General features: G+C 37.4%; 1 protein-coding gene across 8 annotated transcripts in view; it reads left to right on the forward strand.

The window, feature by feature from the left end:
* The window catches only part of Trip4 (thyroid hormone receptor interactor 4), an 88,975-nt gene that overhangs the window by 39,340 nt on the left and 24,880 nt on the right, over nt 1-24,755 (forward strand). For all 8 annotated transcript variants that reach the window (XR_783674.3, XM_010641173.3, XM_010641170.3 and 5 more), the window contains 5 exons: nt 11,982-12,111; nt 14,534-14,749; nt 17,344-17,467; nt 20,771-20,958; nt 24,409-24,533. Coding sequence is in view for 7 of the 8 variants with exons in the window: in XM_010641173.3 (XP_010639475.1) it covers nt 11,982-12,111; nt 14,534-14,749; nt 17,344-17,467; nt 20,771-20,958; nt 24,409-24,533 (783 nt within the window). In the remaining variant the exon portion in view is untranslated. The remainder of the gene's footprint in view (nt 1-11,981; nt 12,112-14,533; nt 14,750-17,343; nt 17,468-20,770; nt 20,959-24,408; nt 24,534-24,755) is intronic.

Consider the following 24,755-nt stretch of genomic DNA (forward strand, 5'->3'; position numbering starts at 1 on the left):
AAAAAAAAAAAAAAAAAAAAAAAAGAAAGAAAGAAAAAAAAGTATATATAGTAGTAATTACAGTATAAAGAATGTTTTTTTAATATTTTATAATCCTTGCTGAATAAAAATTATTTATTTTTAAAAATCCATTTATTTGATTTATTATAACTTAGTTACCTATTCCTAGTTACTGAGTAGTTTGACTTTCCAAATCATAAATAATACCACAAATGGTCACTTTGTTAATTTATCTTTTGTTTATTTGGGAACCTGAACCCAGGGGCAATCTACTACTGAGCTATATCTCTAGCCCTTTTTATTTTCATTTTGAAATAAGACTTTTTTTTAACTCTTTCAATTTTAATTTTGTTACCCCATTCTCTCCCTTCCCTTACCTCTTCCCCTCCTTTGTTCCTCTTCCCATTTAAACCTTTTCTTCCTACTTCCAATATCTATGTGTTTTGTCTTTATTTACCTCTTGGGTTTCTCACATAAGAGAAACATGCGATATGTAAACATGTGTTATTTATTTCACTTAAAATTATGTTCTGAAGGTACATCAATCCATTTACCAAAAAATATCTTGTTTGTTCTTTTTTATGTAAAGTAGCACTCCGTTGTATATAAAAATCACATTTTTATCCATTTATCTATTGATGAGCATTTGGGCCGTTTCCAAGATTTAGTTATTACAAATTGTGCTGCCATAAACATGGATGTATGATGCTTTTAACTCTTTTGGGAAGGTACCAAGAAGGGGAATAGCTGGGTCAAATGGAACCTCTAGCTTTTTTTTTTTTTTTTTTTTGAGGAATCACCATACTGATTTTCATATTGATTGTATCAGTTTACACTCCCGCAAACAGTGGAGAAGGATTCCTTTTTCCCTGCAGCCTTGCCAACATTAGTTATTGGTTGATTCTTTTTTTTTTTTTTCCTGTTACCGGGGATCAAACTTGGGTCCTTGTACTTGCAAAGCAGGTGGCGGAACCACTCAGCTAAATCTCCAGCTCACTTGATTGTTAGCCATTTCTTCTGGAGTGAGATGGAATCTCAGTAATGTTTTATTTTTATTTTTTAAATTAATGTAAATACTTTATTATAAAGCTATTTTACAATTTAAATTTTGAGAAATGTAGCACATCCATAATTTCTTAAAAGTTCTTTTTATGAGTGCATTCCATGAGAAATACACGAAGCTCATCACTTGTGTCTTCTAGGGAGGAAAAAAATCAATAATCTTAATCTAAGCTATACCCTTATTTTGCTTATTTCTTAAACATTTACATGTTTAGATACAACTGGTGAATAGTGATCATTCATCCCCACAGTGGCAAATTTCAGCATGACCTTAAAAGATAGGAGTGGATTATAAAATAGTCACATGTGGATTATATAATAGATGCTCATTCCATTACATGTAAGATTACTTATACAGTAACATAAAATGGGCATTGGATAAATGATAAAAAATGTAAACAAAAAATTAAATGTTGGCCAGGGATTTAGCTCAGTGGTTTCGGCGCCTGCCTCCCAAGCACAAGGTCCTGAGTTTGATCCCCGGTACCAAAATAAAAAAAGAATTAAATGTTAATCCCTTCCCTTAAAAAGAAAAGATAAAAGCACTTCTTGTTTTATTAAAACAAAACGTGATCTATTGTATCAAAAGGTAAAGACAGATTTTACAAAACTATTTACAAATATAAATGAAGGAGGGCGGGGGATTTAGGTCAGTGGTTCTGCCACCTTCTTTGTAAGTGCAGGGTCCTGAGTTTGAGCCATGTTACCAAACACAAAACAAAACAAAAAAAATACAAATGAAGGAAATCTGGAACCGTTGATTCAGACTTTATTGAGCTAAAATATGCAAAAGACCTGATAATACTTTATCAGGAAAAAAGCCTTAAGATTCAACATAGTGTTTATTTTCTGAGCTTACTATTTTATTGAACCTTATTGAGGTAACAACTGCAACAAAATTCTATATTATAAGAAAAAAACAAGTAAAACTTTACATTTTTTCTGTTAATTACAGCTTGAAATTTGATAATGAACAAAAAACTGAACAAAGACCCTATAGCCAGTACCCACTTGGGTTGCAGAGAAAAATCAGTGATGTTTTAATTTGTATCTCTCAATTGACCAGTGTTGTTGAACAGTTTTGCATATATTTATTTGCTGTTTCTCCTTCTTCATCTGAGAAATCATCTTTTCATTTCCGATGCCCATTTTTGGATTGGGTCTTTAAGTTTGAGAAGTCTGATTTTTTTTTTTTTTAGTTCTTTATCTATTCTAGATATTAGTCCTTTGAGGAACAGGTGATAAAAATTTTTTCCCCTACTGTGGGTTGTCTCTTCACTCTCTATTGGTGGTTTCATTTGCAGTGTTAAAGCTTTTTAATATGATATACTACCAGTTGTTAATTTTTGATAATATTTGCTGTGCATTCAGGGTTTTGTTCATAAAGTCTTTGCTTATACCACTGTCTTTCAGAGTTTACCTATTCTATCTTCCAGCAGATTAAGTGTCTGTTTTAATATTTAGATCTTGGATTCATTCAACTTTAGATTAGTGCATGGTGAGAGATACGGATCTAGGTTTAATCTTCAGCATGTGGAAAGCCAGTTTTCCCAACATTTTTGTGTGTGTGTATGTGTGTTTCAATTTTCTTTGTACATTTTAGATCTACATAATGATAACATTCATCATAGGGAATTTGTACTTGTACCTGATATATCTTGCTTCTTTGTTTTTTCCCATTTACCTCCCCACCTTCAACCCCACATCCCCTCCTTATTTACAAAAGCTTTGTTTACATTTTTTCTTTCTATTCTCTTTTGTTTCTTATTCTCCCCACCCTCTTGTTTCCCTTCTCATTTGAACATCTAATTCCATTTTCCAATATCTATACATTTTGGGCCTTATTTATACTTTTGGTTTCTCACATTAGAGAAACAGTTTTGTATTTTAAACGTGTGTCCAATTTGTTTCGCCTGAGAGTATGATCTCATGGTTCATCCATTTAGCTAGAAGTGTTTCAAGCTTATCCTTCTTAGGACAGAGTAGTACATCATTGTTTATAAAACCCACATCTTTATCCATGCATTGGTTGATGGGCATTTGAGTTGTTTCCAAGAGTTAGCTATTACAAACTGTGCTGCTGTAAACGTGGATGTCCCAGCACCATTTATTACAGGAGCTATCTTTTTTTAATTTCAACTGTTTGGCCCCTTTGCCAAAGATAAGGTAGTTAGTTGAGTGTGTTTGGAATTATTTCTGCATCTTCTGTTCTGTTCCATTGATTCTCAGGTCTTTTCTTTGGCCAGTACCATGCTATTTTTTTTGTTTCTGTTTTTGTTTTTTTGGCACCGGGGATTGAACTTGGGCCCTTACACTTGTGAGGCAGGCAGCAGAACCACTGAGCCAAATCCCTGGCTCAGTACCATGCTGTTTTTATCACAGTAGCTTTATAGTATAATTTCTAGTCAGTAATTGTGATGCCCCCTGACTTGCCTTTTTTTTTTCTACCAGGAATTGAACTTAGGACCTTGTGCTTGCCACGCAAGTGCAGCACGCCCTGCCTTTTTTGCTCAGAATTGCTTATGCTATTCTAGGTGTCTTCTGGTTCTAAATGAATTTTAGAATCATTTTCTTTAATCCTGAGGGGCATACTATTGGTATTTTGATCAGGAATACATTAAATCTATATAACAGTTTTGAAGTTTTGTATTGGTTCTGCCTATCCAAGAACAAGGCATGTTTTTCCATTTTCTGATATCTTCTTCAATCTCCTCTTTCAGAGTACTATAGTTTTCAATGTCAAGTTTTTTTTACTGCATTAGATTGATTCCTAAGTATTTCATTTTTCTTTATGCTGTTGTAAAAAGTGTTGTTTCCCTAATTTTTCTCTCAGTGATTTTGTTACTTGGGTAAAGGAATGCTATTGATTTTTTTAGTGTTGACTTTCTATCCTGCTACACTACTGAATTTGGTTATTAAGTCTAGGAATCTTTTGGTGAAGTTTTTGGGATCTTCCTATATGGAGTATCATGTCATTTGTAAGTAATTTAATTTAACTTCTCCCTTTCTTATCCTTATTCTTTTTATTTGTTTCTTTTGTCTAATTGCTCTGGCTTGTGTTTCCAGAACTATATCGAATAGGAGTGGTGATAATGTATATCCTTGTCTTATTCCTGATTTTAGAATAAAAGCTTTTTGTTTTTGACCATTTAGTATGATGTTGGCTGTTGGTTGTCATGGATGGCTTTTTCAATCGAGATAAAGACCTATTTCAATTTTCTGCAGGGTTTTTATCAAGAATGGGTAGGGACAGGGAGACAGGGATTTAGCCCAGTGGTGCCACCACCTGCTTCGCAAGCACAAGGACCGGAGTTTGATCCTTGGAACCAAAAAAAAAAAAAAAAAAAAAAAAGAATGGGTGTTGGACTTTGTCAAATGCTTTTTCTGTGTCTATTGAGATGATTGTGTGGTTTTTGTCCTTGATCTGTTAATGTGATGTATTATATTTATTGATTTGTGTATATTGAACCATCCCTGCATCCTTGGGATGAATTCTACCTGGTCACGGTGTATAATCTTGATAATGTGCTACATTTTGTTTGCAGGTATCTTATTGAGAATTTTTGCATCTATGTTCATTAAGGAGATTGGCCTCTTTTTTGGTTGGATCCTTCTCTGGCTTTGGTATTACTGTAATCCTTTCTAGGAATGAGTTTGGGAATATTGCTTCCCTTTCAGTTTCATTAAAGAGTTTGAGGAGTAGTGGCAATAGATGTTCTCTAAAGTTTTTTTTTTTTTTGTACCATCTCTAAAGTTTTTGTAGAATTTAGCAATGACTCTTTCAGGATCTGGAGTTTTCTTTGTTGATAATTTTTTTTTCTTCATTGAGTTTATTGATATATTTTAGGTATACAGTACAATTACATTCATCATTGGGATCTTGTACCTTTACATGACAGGTCTCAGTTCTCATTTTTTTCCCCATACCTCTGCCCTCCCTTCACCCCCTCCTCCCTTCCCTATTTACAAAAACTTTTTATTTCCATTTTTTCATTTTCTAATATTTTTTCCTTTTCCCTTATTTCCTTTCCCCTACCATTCCCAATTTCCCTACACCTTTAGCCCTTTTCTTCCTATTACACATTGTCAACTATACCATTAGGATCTTATTTAAAATTATAGTTTTTCACACCAGAGAAATTATTCGGTATTTATACATGTGTGACTTATTTATTTCACTTAAGAGTATAACCTCAATATGCATCCATTTTCCTATGAATGACTCTAATTTCTTTGTGGCTGAGTAGTATTTCATCTTATAGAAAAACCACATCTTTATCCATTCTCCAACTGATGGGCAAATGGGCTGTTTCCAAGTTTTAGTTATTACAAACTGTGCCTCTATAAACATGGGTGTGCGTATATCACTGTGGTATGTTGATGGTTTTAAAATTATTTCCTTGACTGATACCGGGTCATTTAGAATTTTTGTATCTTCCTGATTCAGCTTTGGTAATTCATATGTATCTAGGAATCTGTCCATTTCTTCAGTTTTCTATCTTATTAAGAGTATAGGTTCTCCAAGTAGATATTGATGATCTGGATTTCTGCGGGATCCATTTTGATTTCACCCTCCTCATTCCTAATTGCATGGATTTGAGTCTACTTTTTTTTTTTTTATACTGGGGATCGAACTCGGAACCTTGTGCTTGTGAGGCAGGCAGCGGCACTGAGCTAAATGTCCAGCCTCTACTTTTTTTTTTTAAGGTTGTGTAAGGGTTTGTCTATTTAATCTTTCAAACTCCTCAATTCATTGATTCTTTGTATTGTTTTCTTAATCTCAATTTCAATAATTTCTGCTTTGGTCTTTATAATTTCTCTCCTTGCTTTATATTTAACATGCTCTTCTTTGTCTAGAAGCTCGAGGGTCAACATTAGGTTATTTATTTGGGCTCACTCTGTTTTTCCGATGAGGGAATTCACTACTATAAATTTCTCTCATAGGACTGCTTTCATTGTGTCCCATAAGTTTCAGTATTTTGTATTGGCAGTATTATTTATTTGTAGAAACTGTCTAATTTCTTCTTAATTTAATCTGTGGTCAATTGGTTGTTTAGGAGAGTGTTATTTAATTTCTATGTGTTTATGCACTTTTTGTGGTTTCTTTTGCCCTTGATTTCCAATTTCATTGTATTATGATCTGATAATATGCATGAAATAGTTTCAATTCCTATGTATTTACTTAAGTATGTTGTATGAACTAGTATGTGATGTATTTTGGAATAAGTCCCATGTGCTGCTGAGCAGACTGTGTATTCTGTTGTGGGGTGGAACTTTCTGTAGATATATACTAAGTCTATTTGTTCACAGGTTTATTCAGCTCTGATATTTTTTTTGGTGAAAAAAAATTTTTTTTTTGTTTTAGTTGGGTTTTTTTGTTTTGTTTTTGTACCGGGGATCGAAATTGGGTCCTTGCACTTGCAAGGCAGGCGGTGTAACTACTGAGATAAATCCCCTGTCCCTGTCTACTTGGGATACTGAGGTACCCCATTACACATTAGTAGTTATCTAATTTTTTTATATCTGTCAATGTTTATTTTATATGTTAGGTACACAGTATTTGGTGCATATATATTTATGATTGTTATCTCTTCTTCTTGAATTGTTGCCATAAGAATTATGTAGTTTGGCTGGGAATTTAGCTCAGTGGTTACGCTGCCTGCCTCACAGGCACAAGGACCCAAGTTTGATCCCTAGTACCAAAAAAAAAAAAAAAAAAAGTATTTAGTGACTTTCTTTGTCTCTTCTGATTAGTCTTGGCTTGAAATCTACTTTGTCTGCAAATAAAATAACTACCCCTGCTTTTTTCCAGGTTCCTGTCACTTAAGAGTATTGTTTTACATCCTTTCACTGAATTTTTTTTTTTTTAGTTAAATGTGTTTCTTTTATGCAACATATTGTTGAATCTTGGTTCTTTCTTTCTTTTTTTTTTGTACCAGGGCTCAAACTCAGGACCATGCTCTTGCAAGGCAGGTGCAATGCCACTGAGCTAAATCCCCAGCCCTGAATCTTGTTTCTTGATCCATTCTGCAAGTCTGTTTCTTTTGATTGGTGAATTGAGACCATTGACATTTATGGTTATAGCGTTGACTTATCCTTATCATATTATTTTCTTGTTTTTGGTTCCCTGTCTTTTTCTTCTGTTTAATTGCTTACCTTTCCTGGTAGATTCATTCTTTTGGGGTTCATGGAGTTATAGTCCTTGTTATCTCTTTCTAGAATGTCTTTTAGAACATTTTGGAGTGCTGGGGGTGGTCATGAATTTCTTGAGGTGTTCTTTATCATGGAAGTATCTTATTTTTCCATCAGTTTTAAAAGATAATTTTGTGGGCTACATCAGTCTGGGTTGGAGGTTGTTTTCTTTTAGGGGTTGAAATACTTCACTTTGAGCTCTTCTTTACTTGTGGGTTTAAGAAGTCTTTTGGGATGCTGATGGGTTTCCCTTTATAAATAACTTGTTTCTTTTTCTCTAACAACTTTTAACATTTTATTCCTGTGTGGAGTTTCCAGAATCTTGACTATTATATGCCTTGGTGTATTTGTGTGTGTGTGTGTGTGTGTGTGTGTGTGTGTGTCTGTGTGTCTGTGTGATTATGGCTAATTGGAACTCTATATACCTCACTTAACCTGTCAAATTCCTTTTCCATGCTTGGGAAGTTTTCTTTTACTCCTGTGAACAGGATTTTTATGCCCTTTGTGCTTTCTTCTGATTTTTCATTAGTTCCATTTAATTTCATGTTATTCTTTGCATCATCTAATAGCTGCTAAATTGATTTTTTTTTATGGTCCCTTGCTTTTTTTTAAGAAGTCTTTCATTTGATGATTGCTAACTGCAAACCTGTCTTCTCGATCTGATACTATATGTTCACCTTGTTTGATTCTGCTATGTATCTTTCAATAGCATTTTTAATCTCCTGAACATTTGTTTGAATGTGTTCTATGGAATCCAGTTCTTGCCTGTCTTGAACATTCATGATTTCTTTCACTTTCCTAAGTGCTTCTGTTTTTTTTGTCTGTATCTACTCTAGATTCACTAACCTTGCCCTTCATTGTGGTCATCATCTCTTTCGTTTTCAGTGTAGTTATTTCTGATTTTTTCAAAGAGACTCATTCATCTGCTTTGTTGCTTCCACTGCTACCATTTCAGAAAGTTCAGCTTGGGAAGATTTTGATTTAATGTAACCTGGATTTACCGTGGGTGAGCTGGAGGCCTGGGATTGCATCTTGCTTCCATGTTTTCTCATTTTCTTCTTCTTTTTTTTTTGGTACCGGGGGTCGAACTTGGGTCTTTGTTCTTTCAGGCAGCAGAACCACTAAGCTAAATCCCTGGCCATCATTTTCTATTTTTTTAAAAATTTAATTTGTTTTTTGCAGATTTCCTTATTTCTTGCAAATTTCTGCAGTTGCTTTTGGTAAGTAGCTTTATTGCTAGTATTGAGACCTCTTTAGGAAATGACTACTTTTCAGAGATATCTTGGAGGCATAGCTGGCTTTTGGATTTTGAGTCTATCCCAAGATTCTGCCTCTTCAGTTTATTAGGGATGAGAGGTTCTTACCTGTTTGCCCTAGCACCCAATTCCTTGGTCCTGGACTATTGTATTTGTTGTGGTCAGAGTTTGCAAGGGAATAGATTTAATACAGGACACATAATCTATAGGGTTATTTATAATATTCACCCAAAAAGTCAAATGCCATTGAGTGCAACAGATCTGTTCACATGCTAGAGACCTGAAGAATCTAGCCAAGGGGCTGGATCCTATGGCATTGTTCTGCACAAGTCCAATTGAAAGCCTACAGCCCAAAGCAATGTCCTCCACAAGTCCAGCCTGAAGCCTAGAGCCCTCAGCAATATCTCATGCAAGTTTGTATCAAGAATCTGCACTGGGAAGGCCCAAAATCCAGTGCTGGAAGCTAGAAAGTCTGTGCTGGCTGGGTGAAGGATCTGTGGCACCAGGCTGAGGGAATTGCACTGGAGCCAGGAAGCAATGCTCAAAGCAAAGAGTAGAGCTCCCCTCTACTCCCCCTCTCAGCAGCCAACTGTGGTAACAGCAAGGACCTGAGCTCCTGTGGTGATGAGAACAGCTAAGTTTGTATCAGGAAAACCAATCACAGAAAGCTTCTCCAAGGAAATCAACAGCATATAATCTTCTACACAGTTCCTCTTTTTATTCTCTTGGCAGCAATCCTCAGGTTGGGTCTTCCACACCCAGAACCACACTGACTCAGTTCAGCTGGGTGTTCCAAGTTAATCCATTAGTTAATCCACCAAAGCATTATTTATGACCCCTAGATAATCTTAGTATTGGCATACAAAAACAACTGATCATAGCAACTATGTCACCTTTGCAAAAGTAGCACAGTCAGTAATAACAATAGTATCAAGCACAATCTAGAAAATTGCAAACTGGGATAACTGTTAATTTTGCCACCTTTAACCATATGTATAAGATTTATAGTTATGTAACAAAATCTAAAGCAAATCACAAAATTATATACAATAAATATTCACTCAATAGAGTAATTTTCCCCTCAAGGGAGAAAATGAAAAAAGGATGATACCACTGGCCGAGCCTGAAGATGGCCTTTCGTCTAATCCCTACTTCCTTTCTCCTCTATAGATTAGATTAGATTGCAGATCCTGGATGGCACAGCCCCAGGTGGCAGTTCCATTATGTATTCTTGTTCTTTTCTGTGCGTGCCCTGTCATGAGATAATCTGAGATAATCAAGTGGCCTAGGCCATGTGGCACTAGTTACCTGGCCTTCCTACACTATAAATAAAGAGTGCACTGGATGCCAGGCAGCCATTAGCTCATCAGGTTATGGTCCCACCTGGTCCCAGCTATCAAGAATAATCTTGGTCTCTTTGTGGTCTTCATCTCCCACTGCTCTCCCTGGCTTCGGACCCTATACTGTTAGGGTCAGGGCAGGATGAGAGAAAAATGAGAGAAATAAAAGAGAAAGAGATTAGTGGCAAGGCTGAAGGAGAAAGCTGTCATTTTTAGACAAAGGAGACCGGCTGAGCCTAGATCTGTGCTGGGTTAAGGCCTGGTGCCAAATCTGGTTGTTTCTTCTCCACAGGAGTTCAGGCTGATCCTGGCCTCTGGTTGTGGGTTGAAGACTGAGTTGTTCAGCCTATAACACTCTGGGTGTCTCTTGCCAGCTTGACCTCAGTTCCCTGACCTTAGATATCTCCCGAGGTTGACCCTCACCCAATCACTTTGGGATTTCAACTTTGAGAATTATGAGATGAAACTAACCCTCAGCTGCTCTGAGTCCTGGGTTCAGTCAGCCCCTCCCTAACATAGCATCTATCCAAGCACCTTCTCCAAAGGATATGTGTCACTTGGACTGGGTCATTCACCAGCTGTTGTAGTACACTGCATCCATTGCTTTAATCTACTGGTGTGTTTCTCCTTAGAGTCACCTGCCCTCACTGTGTCTTTGTAGATTTGATCTTTCTCATGCCAGGAGCTGGGGGAGAAAGTACAGTTTGCCCCCTCCTTTTTTTGGCTGGTAGTTTGTCTCTTCACTTTCTCTGTGGGCTCCAGTTTTCCCTTCAGATCCTTCCTGGGTTCTGATTACCTGCTTCTTTTCTTACTCAATGTGTTATTTTCCAGTTTTTAGATTCTGAATCTTAGGTTGATTTGTTGCCATTTACTACTACAACATCTTCCCAGAAGTTGAGACAGTCTTGCTGTGTTGCCCCAGCTACCCTTTTACTTGCCATCCCTTGCCCCAGCTTCCCAGAAGACTGGAATTAAAAGATGTTCACCACTGAGGCCAGATTTGATCTATTTTCTTGGAACAAATACCTTAGATATAACGAGTTAAAGAATTTTTTGTTTTGTTTTGCTTTTTGAGACAGTGTCTTGCTGTGTAGTCCAGGGAGGATTTAAACTCACTTATATAGCCCAGGTTACCCTCCACCTGTCTTCCTGCTTTAGCCTTCTTTGTGCTGGGACTACAGTGCCTAGCTACAAATATTATCGCTTTGGGCATTTCAGATATATTTATCAAGTGACTTTACCAAATTATTGTACTAGTATATAGCAATATTAACATTGTACCTGAAAATCTGTTCACTGTTGAATTTTGACGTTACTTTTTTGTAGTTGTAAAAGGTATATTTTTTTATTTTTATTGAGGTTGAGGGATTTAGTTCTGTTTGATTTGAGATGAGATTTGACTGTGTTGCCTAGGCTGGCCTCAAACTCCTGGCCTCAGAGTGACCCTCCTGCTTTAGACTACTGAGTGTCTGAGAGTACAGGTGCATACCAGCACACTAGTCTTCCTCCTTCTAATTCTGAGTGAACTCAGTAAACTTAGTATGATCTCTGAACTTCATTTTCTTTATATATAAAACAAAGATAATGCAAACTGCTTTATAGGATTATTGTGAGAATTAAATACTTTGTATTGAGTGGTTTCACATTTAACTATTTATTTTTGTGTCTTCTCTCCCATAAGTTTTTGGTTTTCATATATAAGAGAACATTTAAAGGTGATAATCAGTAAAGTTTTTCACTTATAAGGCTTTTGTATGTGTGTCTGTATGGTGCTGAGTAACAAACCCAAGCCCTCATGCGTGCTAGAAGGCAACTGTTTACCACTGAGTTGCATCACCAGCTCTAGAAGGCATTGTTGTGTTGTATTATTAAATCCTTTGGTATCCTTAGCAATCCATATTTCTGTAAGAAAAGAAAAAGGCCCTAACATTTTTGGTGACCTATTACATGTCAAGCACCATTTGATGCTTTAAGGTAGGTCTGGCATCTGTCCTTGATTATTTTCTGTTGAAATGAAGGCTCCAGACTCTCAGACTAGACCAGATTTTTATATATTTTGTTCTTTGCTGTACAGTAATACAACTCATTGTACTGTATGCTGATACTATTTGATTTCCTTATTGAATTTTAGGGACCGAGAATTCTGGAAAGGTGGACATCTCCACTAAGGACCTTCTTCCTCACCAAGAATCTCGAATTAAGTCTGGACTGGAGAAGGCTATCAAGCATAAAGATAAACTGTTAGAGTTCGACAGAACTAGGTATGATAGAGTTAGAATCACAAGTCTAAAGAATAGACTAATCAATGGATTATAGCCATTTAAACATTATTTTGGAACTTGCTATCCTGTCAAGGTAGTGTTAGAAGGACTTACAGCTAAAGGACAGCTGAATGCTCTACATAGCAGGACTACATCTTATTTTTGTTTGTTTTATTTGCAGTGCTAAGGGTCAAATCCAAGGCCTTGTGTCTACTAGGCAAATGCTCTACCACTGGGCCACATTTGCAGCCCTATATCTTGTTTTTTTATTTTGGGGAGGGACAGAGTGACAGGATCTCACTGTATAGTTTGGGCTGGCCTTGAATTCACTATGTAGCCCAGTTTGGCTTCAAATTCATAGCACTCCTCCTGCTTACATCTTTTTGTTTTGTTTTGGCTTGGTTTTTATTTTGGTAGTGGTGATCAAACTTGGGCCCTTGCGCTTGCAAGGTAGGCGGAACCACTGAGCCAAATCCCTGGCCCTACATTTATTTAAATAGAGGTAGTATACTCTAAACTAATAATAAAGGAGGAGAGGGTATAGCTCAGTGGTGGAGTATGATTAACATACTTTAGGCACTAGGTTTGATACTCAGTACCAAAAACTAAAGCTAAAATAATGATTAAAAAGTGTAACCAAAAAAAAAAAGTATAACCTAATAAATATATAAGGTTGTAACAGTCACTTACCATTATCAAGTGTGGACTGTACATAATTGTATGTGGTGTAATTTTCTACACCTGACAGTCCAGTAGGCTTCTTTATATCAGCTTCACCACAAATATGTGAATAACGTACTGTGCTATGATGTCAGGACAGTAATGATGTCACTTTGTCAGCTCCATCACAGTCTTAAGAGACCACCTTTGTATACATATTACATCACTGATTGCAATGTCAGTGCATGGTTCATGGCTGTATTAGAGTCTCTGTGTGAGTAAACTTCTGGTCTGGGCTTTGGAGAATTAGGAAGAAATTGCCATGCTGTGAATGCCTGTAATCCCAGCACTCAGGAGTCTGAGGCAGGAGGATTGCGAGTTTGAGGCCAGCCTGTGCTACACCATGAATTGAAGGCTATATTGGACTATATACAGCAATACGTATTTCACAAGCATCCCCCCCAAATAAAAGAAAAGAAATCTGCCTCTGGGAGAGCATAAGTAATACCATCTCGAAGGCATAATCTTGCGGTGCAACACATCTGCTTTTCCTAAATCACTTGCTATTCTATGAATATGTCAGATATAATTTATAAAGTTATTCCTTAGGAAAGCCCATAAAAGTCACCCTTTAAATATCACATTTCAACCTACTTAGTAAAATTTATCATTAGAAATACAGTGAATTTCTTGATAAATAGAAACTGGAAAAAGGTCTCTCCCTATCGATGTCACTGCTTTTTGTCGTGTTTAAGTGCGCTAGTTTCAGTATTTAGATTTGAAGCTGGTCTTACTGGTTTAAGACTATAATTTCCTTCTGGGCCTCTTTTTCTTCTTTTCTTTTTTTCTTTTAATGGTACTGGAGATTGAACCTAGGGCCTTGTGTATGTTAAGCAAGTGATCTTCCACTGGGTTACATTTCCAGCTCACTTTATTTTTTGATTTTTAAAAATGTTTGCAGTACTGGGGATGGAACTCAGGGCCTTTCCACAGAACTACATCCTAGTCCTTTTGTCAATTTTTTGTTTTGAGATAGGACTTCACTAAATTACCCAGGTGAGGGTTGAACTTGTGATCCTCTTACTTCAGGCTCCAAGAGTGCTAGGAATATAAGTGTGTTCCACATGCCCAGAAGACCCTTTTATTTTGAAACAGTCTTGGCAAGTTCTTAGGCTAGTCTTGAACTTGCAGTCTTCTTGCTTCAGCTTCCTGAGTAGCTGGGATCACAGGTGTACTCCCCCAGGCCTGCTTCCTCCTGAGTCTTCTTAAACATCTTTATGACAAAATTTTTTGATTCTACCTGAGTCCTGAAAAACTGAAATCAATATGTAAATCTGATTTCAGATTTTTCCTTATGCCTATGTAAGAGTAAACAATTGAGCCTGCAGACTTCAGGGTAGAATCCCGGTGAGCAAATAGGGCTAGCCAAATTGTAGGACTAGGATATTGAGTACATTGCCAGAACATGAACTCAGTTATCAGAAGGGGAAGGCTGGCCTAGTTAGAAAGATAGAATGGCAATGGATTCTGGTTCTGTGTCTTTTCCTGCCTTAGGTTGGGAATAAGTAATTCAAGGAGCTGAGCTGAGCCTGCTGTGGTGATACAGGCATGGTTGACCTGACTGTGAAATATTCTTGGGCTTCTGCATTTTAGATTGTAACCTCCAGAGCAGCAAGAGTGTAAGCTACTTTGAGCATTTCCCCATCCATATTTATCAACATATGACCTAACTGCCACGTGTTCCTTTTTCTTTTTATCTTAGCATTCGAAGGACCCAAGTCATCGATGATGAGTCAGATTACTTTGCCAGTGACTCTAACCAGTGGTTGTCCCAAATTGAGCGAGAAACCCTGCAGAAGCGCGAAGAAGAGCTGAGAGAACTTCGACATGCCTCTCGGCTTTCTAAGAAAATCACCATTGACTTTGCAGGCAGGAAGATCATAGAAGAAGAAAATCCATTAGCGGAGTATAACAGCAGGTGAGTGAAGGGTCATGAAGGGTTTAAAAAAAAAAGAAGCAGGTTGATGTGAAAGGGTTTTCCCTCCTAATGGACTTGTTATTTTTGTTGATTGTAAAAATAATTGTAGCTGGGCTTGTGGTACATGCCCATAATCCCAGGACTGAGGAGGCTGAGGCAGGAAGATCACCACAAGTTTGATGCCAGCCTGGGATGCTACATAGTGAATTCAAGACCAGCCTGAACTATGTAGTGAGGACCATCTCAAAAAACCCAAAACAAATGAAAAAATTAAAAATAATGAAAAAGAAGGAAAAAAACAGAAACAAAGTTTTTGTAAATGGGGTTGGGGTGGAAGGATAGAAGGGAATGCAAGGGGATGGGGAAAAAATCAAGAACCAAGATGTATCATTACAATGATGAATGTAATCATAATGTATACCCAAAATGTACCAATAAACTTAATGACTAAAAATATTCTAATCAAATAAAATAAATCTAAATTAAAAAAATAAAAATAGTGGGCTGAGGATTTAGCTCTGCCATCTGCCTTGCAAGTGCAAGGTCCTAAGTTCGATCCCTGGTACCAAAAAAGTAAATAAATTAAAAAAAAAAAATGATGATCCAAGCACTACAAAAAAAGTAAAAAATATTTAAAATTTTTAAGGCTAGGGATATAGTTCAGTGGTAGAGTACTTCTCATACATACATGAATACTTGGATTTGATCACTAGCAACACAAAATAAAAATAAGAAAAACAATATATATTTGGAATGGAAAATGTAATGGCGGCTCAGAAAATTTTGAAAATGAACTTTGAAGGGAACTTGTCCCTACCTGTACTAGATAATTACTTGTGTGGGTGGTGTGTGTGTGTGTGTGTGTGTATGTGTGTGTTTTGAGACAGGTTCTCACTATGTAGTTGTAGCCCAGGCTGGTCTCAAACTCACAGTGATCCTCCTGCCTCAGCCTCCTGAGTGCTGGGATTACAGGTATGCGCCACCACTCCCAGCGTGTTTCTGTTTTTTGTTGTGAGGTAGGATCTCACTAGGTTGTCCAGGCTGGGCTTAAACTGACCATCCTCCTGCCTCAGCCTCTCAGAGTACTGGGATTACAGGTGTGTATCACAATATCCCAGCTTGTGCATACTTTTTGACTTAACAGTTATGTGTCACATATGGAAATGACAGTTTGTTCTTTCTCTTGTCATCAGTTTTTTCAAAAATACTTGCTTTTCTGATCCAAGAAAAATCACATTTCATAATTTTCATTCGTATTTCTTTGCTTTGGGTATGTGCTCATAAATTTGAATGTTTTAAAATGTATTTTTTGGCTATTTGTATTGTTTCTTTTCTAGATTCTATAGAAAATGGTATGGATTTAACCACAATACTGTATCTCAGATCTCTTCTCCTTTCAGATCTCGCTGTCCTCACTCTAGTTTCATCTCAAATCTTGTACTTTTTTTTTTTTAGCTTCTGCCTTTTTGTTCTTTCTTCCATTGGAAATCTCTCTCTCAGTAATCGCCTCTCAGTATCTGTCTCTTCTTTGAACTTACATAGTACAACACGTGGGATGATAGGGTAATAATCACAAGATGAATTGTGTATGTCCCATAGTAACTATTATGCCCTTCAGATATGGTTGATCATCCATGTAGCTATCTTAAACCTGCTACATAGATTCAGAGCTTCATAAAGTCAGGAACCATGTCCTCCACCATAAGTTGCACTGCATCAAAGAGCTTTCTAATAATTATCACTTTCTTTGAATTCAAGGTTGGGTGTGTCCTTCCTTGTTATTAGAAGCTTTTCATTATGTTGTCCCTCAGAATTATTATTATTCACAAATGGTTGTCAAGTATCCATTAGAGGTATGGAATACAGCAGCAAGTACTGTTAGAAATTAGAATGGAATAAGATAAAGTTCCTGCAGGACCTATGCTCGTGTTTTCCTATATATGTTTTTATACTGCACATTAGTTTTATAGAATATTGTGGAATTTTCGTGCATTTGGTCCTATCCATCCCCTCTGTTATTCTCCCTTATACCTACTTATGATTTCTTGAAGGCCAATAGGATTCCATAATCTTCAAGTGAAAATTATCGCATTATTTTATAGATTTAATATCAAATCCTAGTGCCAATACCTTAAGTACGTTAGAATAACCTGAGACCTGTTCATTGATTGTTGGACAGTTGGTGCTACAGGCCTTACAGAAAGGAGTAAGCACTTTTGTGTTGGGGAGGTAGGAGGTCTCTTCAGAACTTGTTAACGTGAAGGCCCCTGAGGAGACAGAGCAGTAGCTGCATAGGGTGTGTGGGTTAGGTAAGTTGCCATATAGTATTCTTCTGTGGGTCAGGCTATTTCTAGGCGGCTTTTCCTAGGTGGCTTTTCTGGTCTTGTTTATTGGTCTTGTTTAACAAGATGAATGACCTACTTTCCTTAAGATTCTTGATGCAGAGAAGAAAGGTGGGGTGAGGAGGAGTAGTCCATGGACTCCCATTTGAATTCCAAATTTTATTACTGAAGGGTTTTATGTTTGTAGTAAGTAAAGACATTCTAAGCATAGAGCATTACCAATTATTGCATCTTCTTTATTTGTTATCACAGACTAGATGAGACCATACAGGCCATTGCCAGTGGAACTTTGAACCAACCCCTGATGAGATCGGATAGATCTGAAGAGCCATTGGGAGTTCTGGTAAATCCCAACCTGTACCAGTCCCCTCCCCAGGTTAGTGGACCTTTCTTCTAATTCATAACGAAATTTGATCCCAAATATTTTTCCATTCTGATGTGTCTGTTTCATAGGCTTTAGATACCAGTCTGCTCTCAGCATATCCACAAACCCTTTTCTCTAGGCTGGTTTTCCCAGTTATTTTTGCAGCACTTTTAGCAAATTGACCTGTTTATCTCTTGAGTTATCTTCTAACAGTTTTTATTAAGTACTGTAGTGATTTAGATGGTAAGACTGGGGAGATGTGGCTCAGTGGTGGATTTGCTTGACTAGGACCTGGGCTCAATCCCTAGTATCACAGTAGAGAGAGAGAGAGAGAGAGTAATTCCAAGCAGACACATGCAGGAAGGGAATTCCAAGTAGAAGATACAACATAGCAAAGGCACACAGGTCTGGGAGAATCACAAATAATTAAGTATTTTTATGGAGTGGTAGATGTTTTAGTTTCCTAGGGCTCCCATTTATTCAGAATCAAGGTGTCAGGCCCAGGATATAGCTCAGAGCACTGTGCCTGCCTGGCAAGCTGAGGGTCCTGAGTTTGATCCTGGGTACCAGGAAAAAAAAAAAACAAAACAAAGTGTCAGCTGGGCCGTGTTCCCTCTGAAGGTTCTGTAGGAGAGTGCTTCCTTGCCTCTTCTGCTTCTAGTGGCCCTGGATATCCCTTAGCTTGTAGCTGTGTCACACTAATCAGGTGATGGTGAGCCTGTTAGAGCTTTCAGTGGTACAGCCTGCTAAAGCATGTGTGCCATGGGTTCGCTACCACTGCCCTTGTCTACCTCTGACTCTACGTTGCCTTCTTCCCTGAACATCTCTGTCTCTGTGTGTCCTCTCCACTTTACTTTTTTTTTTTTTTGTATCAGGGATTGAACTCGGGTCCTTGTGCTTGCAAGGCAGGCCACCGAACCGCTGAGCTAAATCCCCAGCCCTCCTCTCCACTTTAAAAAGAGCAGTCACTGGGTTTAGGATGATCTCATCTTAAAGTAATTGCATTCACAGAGACTTTATTTCAAAATAAAACATCATAATCCCATAAAGTAAGTAACATAAACTTTGAGGGCATGCTACTCAACCCAGTACAGTAGACAAACCCTAATCATGAAAGCCCATATGCTGCATACTAAGGAGTTCAGCTTTTATCCTAAAGTTGGCATAGAGAGGTCCTTGAAGGATTTTAGCAGTTTTGCATCACTTACATGCTTACATAGAGAAGGGATTGAAGGGAAAGGTAAGATTAACAGCAACAGATTTGCTGAAGAGGCTGTTGGAGCAGCACAGTGTGGAGATAATATGTGAGGAAACATGTTAGTGCTGTAGCACCAGGAAGGAAAAAGACAGTTAATAAAGACTAAAAATGTAAATGAAGAGACTGGTTAAGAAGTTTTATAACAAGCCAGGAGTGGTGGTACACACCTGTAATACCAGCACTCGGGAGACTGAGGCAAGAGGATCAGTGTGAGTTTGAGATCACCCTGGGCTACATAATGAGTTCTGGGTCAGTCTCAACTACATAGTGAGACCCTGTCTCAAAAAAAAGAAGTTCTGTAACAGTATATTAAAAGATTAAGGAGAGATTAATTTAGGTAAGTGGCTGTGTGGTTAGAGTCAAAAGTGTAGCTATAGAACAAAGGATCTGGGCATACAGATTGTTCAAATCTCAACATTTTTATAAAATTGCTTACTTTCTCTGTTATGAATCGTTTCTTCCTCTACATTCTTATGTAAGAGCTTCTATCTTTATTTCATATTTACACAGTTGTACCTTATATTTTGGACAGTCATTTTCATTTGTCTTCTACTAATATTGTAAGTTCCTTGACAGCAAGAAAAGTTTCTTTTTGATATTTAATGCCTCCCTAGTTATATACTTTTCACGTAGTTCAGTACAGAATAAATGTTTTTTGGGTTTTTTTTTTTTGGTGGGGGTGTCAAACTTGGGACCTTATGCTTGCGAGGCAGGCGGCAGCACCACTGAGCTAAATCCCCCTCAAATAAATACATTTTTTAAGGTATGACACAAGTGAGGACAATCATAAAATTTTATTGCAGAAACAGTCTAAGAGATTCCTTTACTCCAGCCTCCTTCTTTTGTAGTACAGAAAACTGAATGTTTTCAGGGTTAAATGATTAATAGAGTCTCTAGGCTGCCAGTCTACCACTCTAACAATGTTTTTCCAATAAATTATTAAATTAAAAAAAATTAAGTCTCACCATCACAGTAGCCTGTTTTTTTCCTTCTTAATTCTGAAGCACTTGGTCTTCTTGTTTCACCTACCTCTGAGTGCGCTATTGCCAAGACTCTTACCTCCTGTAATCACCTGACTGTAATTCCCTGTCCCCTCTGTGTGATAGAAGCCTTCCTTTCCAGGGGCTCTGTCTTCTCTTTTGGGGAAAAGTTGTTCATTTCAGGGAAGCAGAAGACTTTTCCTTCTACTTTAATGTAAGAGTTTATAGCTGGACACAGTGGCACATGGCTGTAATACCAGCACTTTGGAAGGCAGGCAGGAGGATGACAAGTTCAAGGCCAGCCTGGGTAATTTAGTGAAACCCTGTCTCAAAATAAAAAGGGCTGGGGCTCAGTGGGAAAGCCCTGGTTCAATGTCTAATAGTATAAAAATAAAGATAAGACCTTCTTATTATATCTTGGACAATTCCTATTGAATTTATACTATCTCAGTCTGTCTTTTTTGGCCTTGAACAAAGATGGGATAAATTTTTCTAAGAAAATGCTCTTAGTATGATTTTTTTTCTTTTTCTTTTCTTTTTTTCTTTTTTTTTTTTTTTTTTGATGTTCACAGGATTGAACTCAGGGCTTCCTGCATGCTATCCAAGCACTCTACCAATGAGCTGAACCTCCAACTCTTTAAAAATTTTATTTTGAGGGGCCAGGGCTATTTTGTTTTTTTTTTTTTTTTTTTTTTTTTTTTTTTTTTTTTTTTTTTTTGATGTTCACAGGATTGAACTCAGGGCTTCCTGCATGCTATCCAAGCACTCTACCAATGAGCTGAACCTCCAACTCTTTAAAAATTTTATTTTGAGGGGCCAGGGCTTTAGCTCAGTGGTTCTGCCGCCTGCCTTGCAAGTGTAAGGGCCTAAGTTTGTTCCCTGGTACAAAAAAAATTTATTTTCAAATAGGGTCATGCTAAGTTGCTGAAGCCATCTTGATCCTGTAATCCTCCTGTTTTAACCTCCAGAACCACCACTTCTGACCTCATGATTCATCATTACTAGCATTAATCACATTTTGTCCACCTTTCCCAGATTCTTCCTATGTAAGACAGAACTTTTTTACTCTCTGTACAGTGGGTCGATCATACAGATGCCACCTCACAGAAGAAGGCTTTCCATTCAGCCAGATTGGGACTAGAGTCCAGTTTATATCAGCACCAACTGAGAATCCAGGATGAAGAATTCCAGGAAGGCTTTGATGGTGGCTGGTGCCTCTCTATGCATCAGCCTTGGGCTTCTCTGCTTGTCAGAGGAATTAAAAGGTAGGAATAGCAATGAATTTTAGCAGGGAAAGATCTTAACAGTGACATAAACTTGTTCTAGAACTATGAATTGGACTTTGTTTTCTGGTAAGGTTTTTGTTGTTTTTGGTTTTTTGTTTGTTTGTTTGTTTGTTTTTGAGACAGGGTCTCACTATGTAGTTGAGACTGACCTGGACCTCACTATGTAGCTCAGGCTGGGTCTCAAACTCGCAGCAATCCTCCTGCCTCAGCCTCCTGAGTGCTGGGATTACAGGCATGCACCACCATGCCCAGCTCTCCAGAGATGATTTATAATATTCTTCAGTACATAGAACATTAAACATTGTATTGCTCACTTCATAGTAGTTTAATTTTAATTGATTTGGCTTTTTGGAGACATTCTGTCCACTGTGTTGCAAAGCTTATCTTGAGCTCTTGTGCTGAAATAATTCTTCCACCTCAGCCTGTCAAGTAGCTAGCATTATGAGAGTGAGCCACTGAACTGGCTAGGGATTTTAAATTGATAAAAATCATAGTGTTTTTTGTTTGTTTTACCAAATAGAAAACTGAGTTTAGATAAGCTAAGGATCCAAGTCAGAACAAAGATAGAATACCACTGTTTTTTCATCTTAGGAAGAAAATCTATTGGAAAAAAAACCTCTTTTGACTTCATTTTTGTTAATATGTTGCTCAGCAACCTTAATGGTTTGAGACTATTTGAAACTTAAGTATGTTTGTTTGTTTGTTTGTTTGCTTTTTGGTACTGGGGATCAAACTTGAGTCCTTTCACTTGTGAGGCAGGTGGCAGAACCACTGAGCTAAATCCCCGGCCCTGAAACTTAAAAAGTTTTAATGCCTATATATTTATTTATTTTATCAAGACAAAAGCACCAGACACTTATTTTTCCCCCCTAACATGTTTATTAATCCTGTGAACCATGCTGAGAAACTTCTGCCGAAATTCCTTTTCCATAAAAAAGTAGAGGAAAGACCAGGGATTTAGCTCAGTGGTTCCGCCACCTGTCTCTTAAGCACAAGGTCCCAAGTTTGATCTTCAGTACCAAAAAAAAAAAAAAAAAAAAAAGGAAGTCATGAAGGATAAATAGAAGTATAGAGTTGAGTCACACATGTTAGTGACAATATCTTACTATCCCATGGTTTATTATGTTTCTTTTTTTTTTGGTACCTGGGATCAAACTCAGGACCTTGTGCTTGCAAGGCAGTGGCACCACTGAGCTACATCCCCAGCCTTGTTATGTTTCTTGTTTTGTTGTGTTTCTTCTTAACATAAAAGTAGTTTGAATCAAAAAGATCACCTATAATTCTACCACCTACAAATGTCTATTAGGATTTAGAGCATTTATTTCTATTATTTCTCCTGTGCATATAGTTACATAGTGAGATCATAATATATATTTATATTAGTTTTTCTATTACTTATCATTATTACGTATTCATTTTTCCTTCTTTTTATATTTCTTGCTTCTTTTGTTTTTTTAAGACAGGGTCTGTATATAATTTAGGCTGGCCTTGAATTCATGACCCTTCTGCCTCAGCCTCTTAAGTGCTGGAATTACAATAGTACACCACCAAACCCAGCTTCATTTTTTCTTTTTTTTGATACTGGGATCGAACTCAGGACCTTGCACTTGCGAGGCAGACAATAGCACCAGTGAACTAAATCCCTGGCCCCATTTTTTCTTATTTTAATCTATGAGATTCTTTATTGTTGTTGTTTTGAGATAAGGTCTTGCTATATATTTTAGGCTGACCTCGAACTCACAGCAATTCTTGTGCTTCAGCCTCCCAAATGCTGAGATTTACAGGCATGCATCACCACACCTGGCCAATCTATTAGAATTTGATATGACTAGCAATTTTTAACTCACAACAGTAAACACTGTTATTTAAATAGAATTTTGACTTTGGAAGCAATAGCTCTGTGAAGTATTACTACAGTATGACAGATGAGAACACTGAGGCAGTCAATGATAAGGTAAGTTGCTCTGTTACAAAGCTAAAAAGTAGCAAAGGCAGAGCTAGAGTTCAGGGGTTTGTGTTTTTGTTTTTGAGTCAGGGTCTCACTATGTATCCCAGGCTGGCCTTGAACTCATGATCCTCCTGCCTTAGCCTCCCTAGTGCTGAGTGTTGGAGTTTGTGTTTCAAAGTGTTCTTTCTGCTTCACTGCATTCTGGAGAGAAAAATTATTGGCACTTAGGGGCAGTCACTTCTACTTAAGCAATCTCCCTGTGAGCCATCCTTTCCTTCTTTAATAAGGTACGCTACAGTTTTCTCCTCTATTGGAGGTCAAGCTTTCTTGCTTTGGCTCTTCATTGTTTTGAGTTCTGCGTCTAGGTCCCTCAGAACACGTACAGGTGAATGTGCTCCTGCTTCAGGACCGCCAAGCTCCAGATGTCTGTTCTTCTCATTCATTTCTCTGTGGTTTAGGTATCTTCGTTTTCCAAAGTAGAAAATGAAACAGCTTGTCTCCTAGAAAGGAATCAGAATGTTTACGTTTCTTTGATCCTGTTTTAGGGCTCTGTTATTCAGATTTTCTCACTGAAAAGAACAGGATGCGCAACATCCATCCCACAATCACTAATCCAACAGAAATAAAATGTGTGCCTCCTGCCTTGAAAGCACAAGGACCCAAGTTCGATACCCTAAAAAAAAAAATAAATAAAATGATGTGTGGTTCAGCTGCATTTCGCAGGCCATTTTGCCCTACTTCCCATTGTAAGAATGAGGGAAGAGCTGCTTTATTTTATTTATTTAGGTGCTTTAAGCATGTTGGAAAGTAATAAAATAATTAAATTCTTTTGAATGCATTCTGTTGTTCCACTTAAAGATTTTTTTTCAAATTAGTCAACATGCTGATTAGTTATCCACTCAAAACATAACCTTGTATGTAATGATTGGAAGATGATATGGGTGTTGCAATTTAAAGAGTATTTTTATTTACTTAAATTCTGTTAAATAATAATTATAAAGGTATCATTCTTGAGTAGTTATGTGTAGATGAGAATTTTTCTGTATATTTGGAGAATAAATCAGCAAGTCTTCTAGGAAAAGGTTAGCCTTTGACTCGAAGAACAGCAAGGATTTCCCAATCTGTGGGACAACTTGGATGCCTTAAAAATAAAGTGTGTAGAAGTTCAAAAGCAGTGACAGCTCCAGGTCTGAGCTGTAGGATCAGGTGACAGTAGTCAGGAGTTGAAAGAGATGAATTTTGTTCTGTTAATAGGAGAAATTAGAAGGTAAGGTTCACCCTCAAGGGAGAGGTATTTCGGGAGAAAAAGGCTTTTTATTTTTTTCGTATTGTTTTCCACAAAAGAACCCTTCTTGATGAGGTATCTTCTTTAGATCTCTTGGTTCAACTGGAAAATTTGCTGTAGGATTTGTTGTATGTGAGACAGGTCTTTCAAGAAACTAGAATTGAGATGCTTCTCACTAAATCTGTATTTGTTTAAGGGTGGAGGGCAGATCCTGGTACACCCCCCACCGAGGACGACTTTGGATAGCAGCCACAGGCAAAAAACCTTCCCCTCAAGAAGTCTCTGAACTCCAGGCAACATACCGTCTTCTGCGTGGGAAAGGTAACAGCCATATGTACTTTCAGTCTCACTTTGTGGAGAGAAGTCATTGATGTTTAGATGTTTATCTTTCACTTCCTTCTTCCTGTGGCTTTTTCTTGGTTGAAAGGAACTTTTAAAACGTTGTATTTGTTTATTAATTTGTTTAATGAGAAATCATAGACAACTCTTTAAAGCAATAAGTGTAAATAAAACATCAGTTTCCAACCCCAGAAATCAACCAAC

This window comes from Fukomys damarensis, unplaced genomic scaffold, assembly GCF_012274545.1.
Source record: "Fukomys damarensis isolate Sample0158 unplaced genomic scaffold, DMR_v1.0_HiC HiC_scaffold_25, whole genome shotgun sequence".
In the NCBI taxonomy this organism is placed as follows: Eukaryota; Metazoa; Chordata; class Mammalia; order Rodentia; family Bathyergidae; genus Fukomys; species Fukomys damarensis.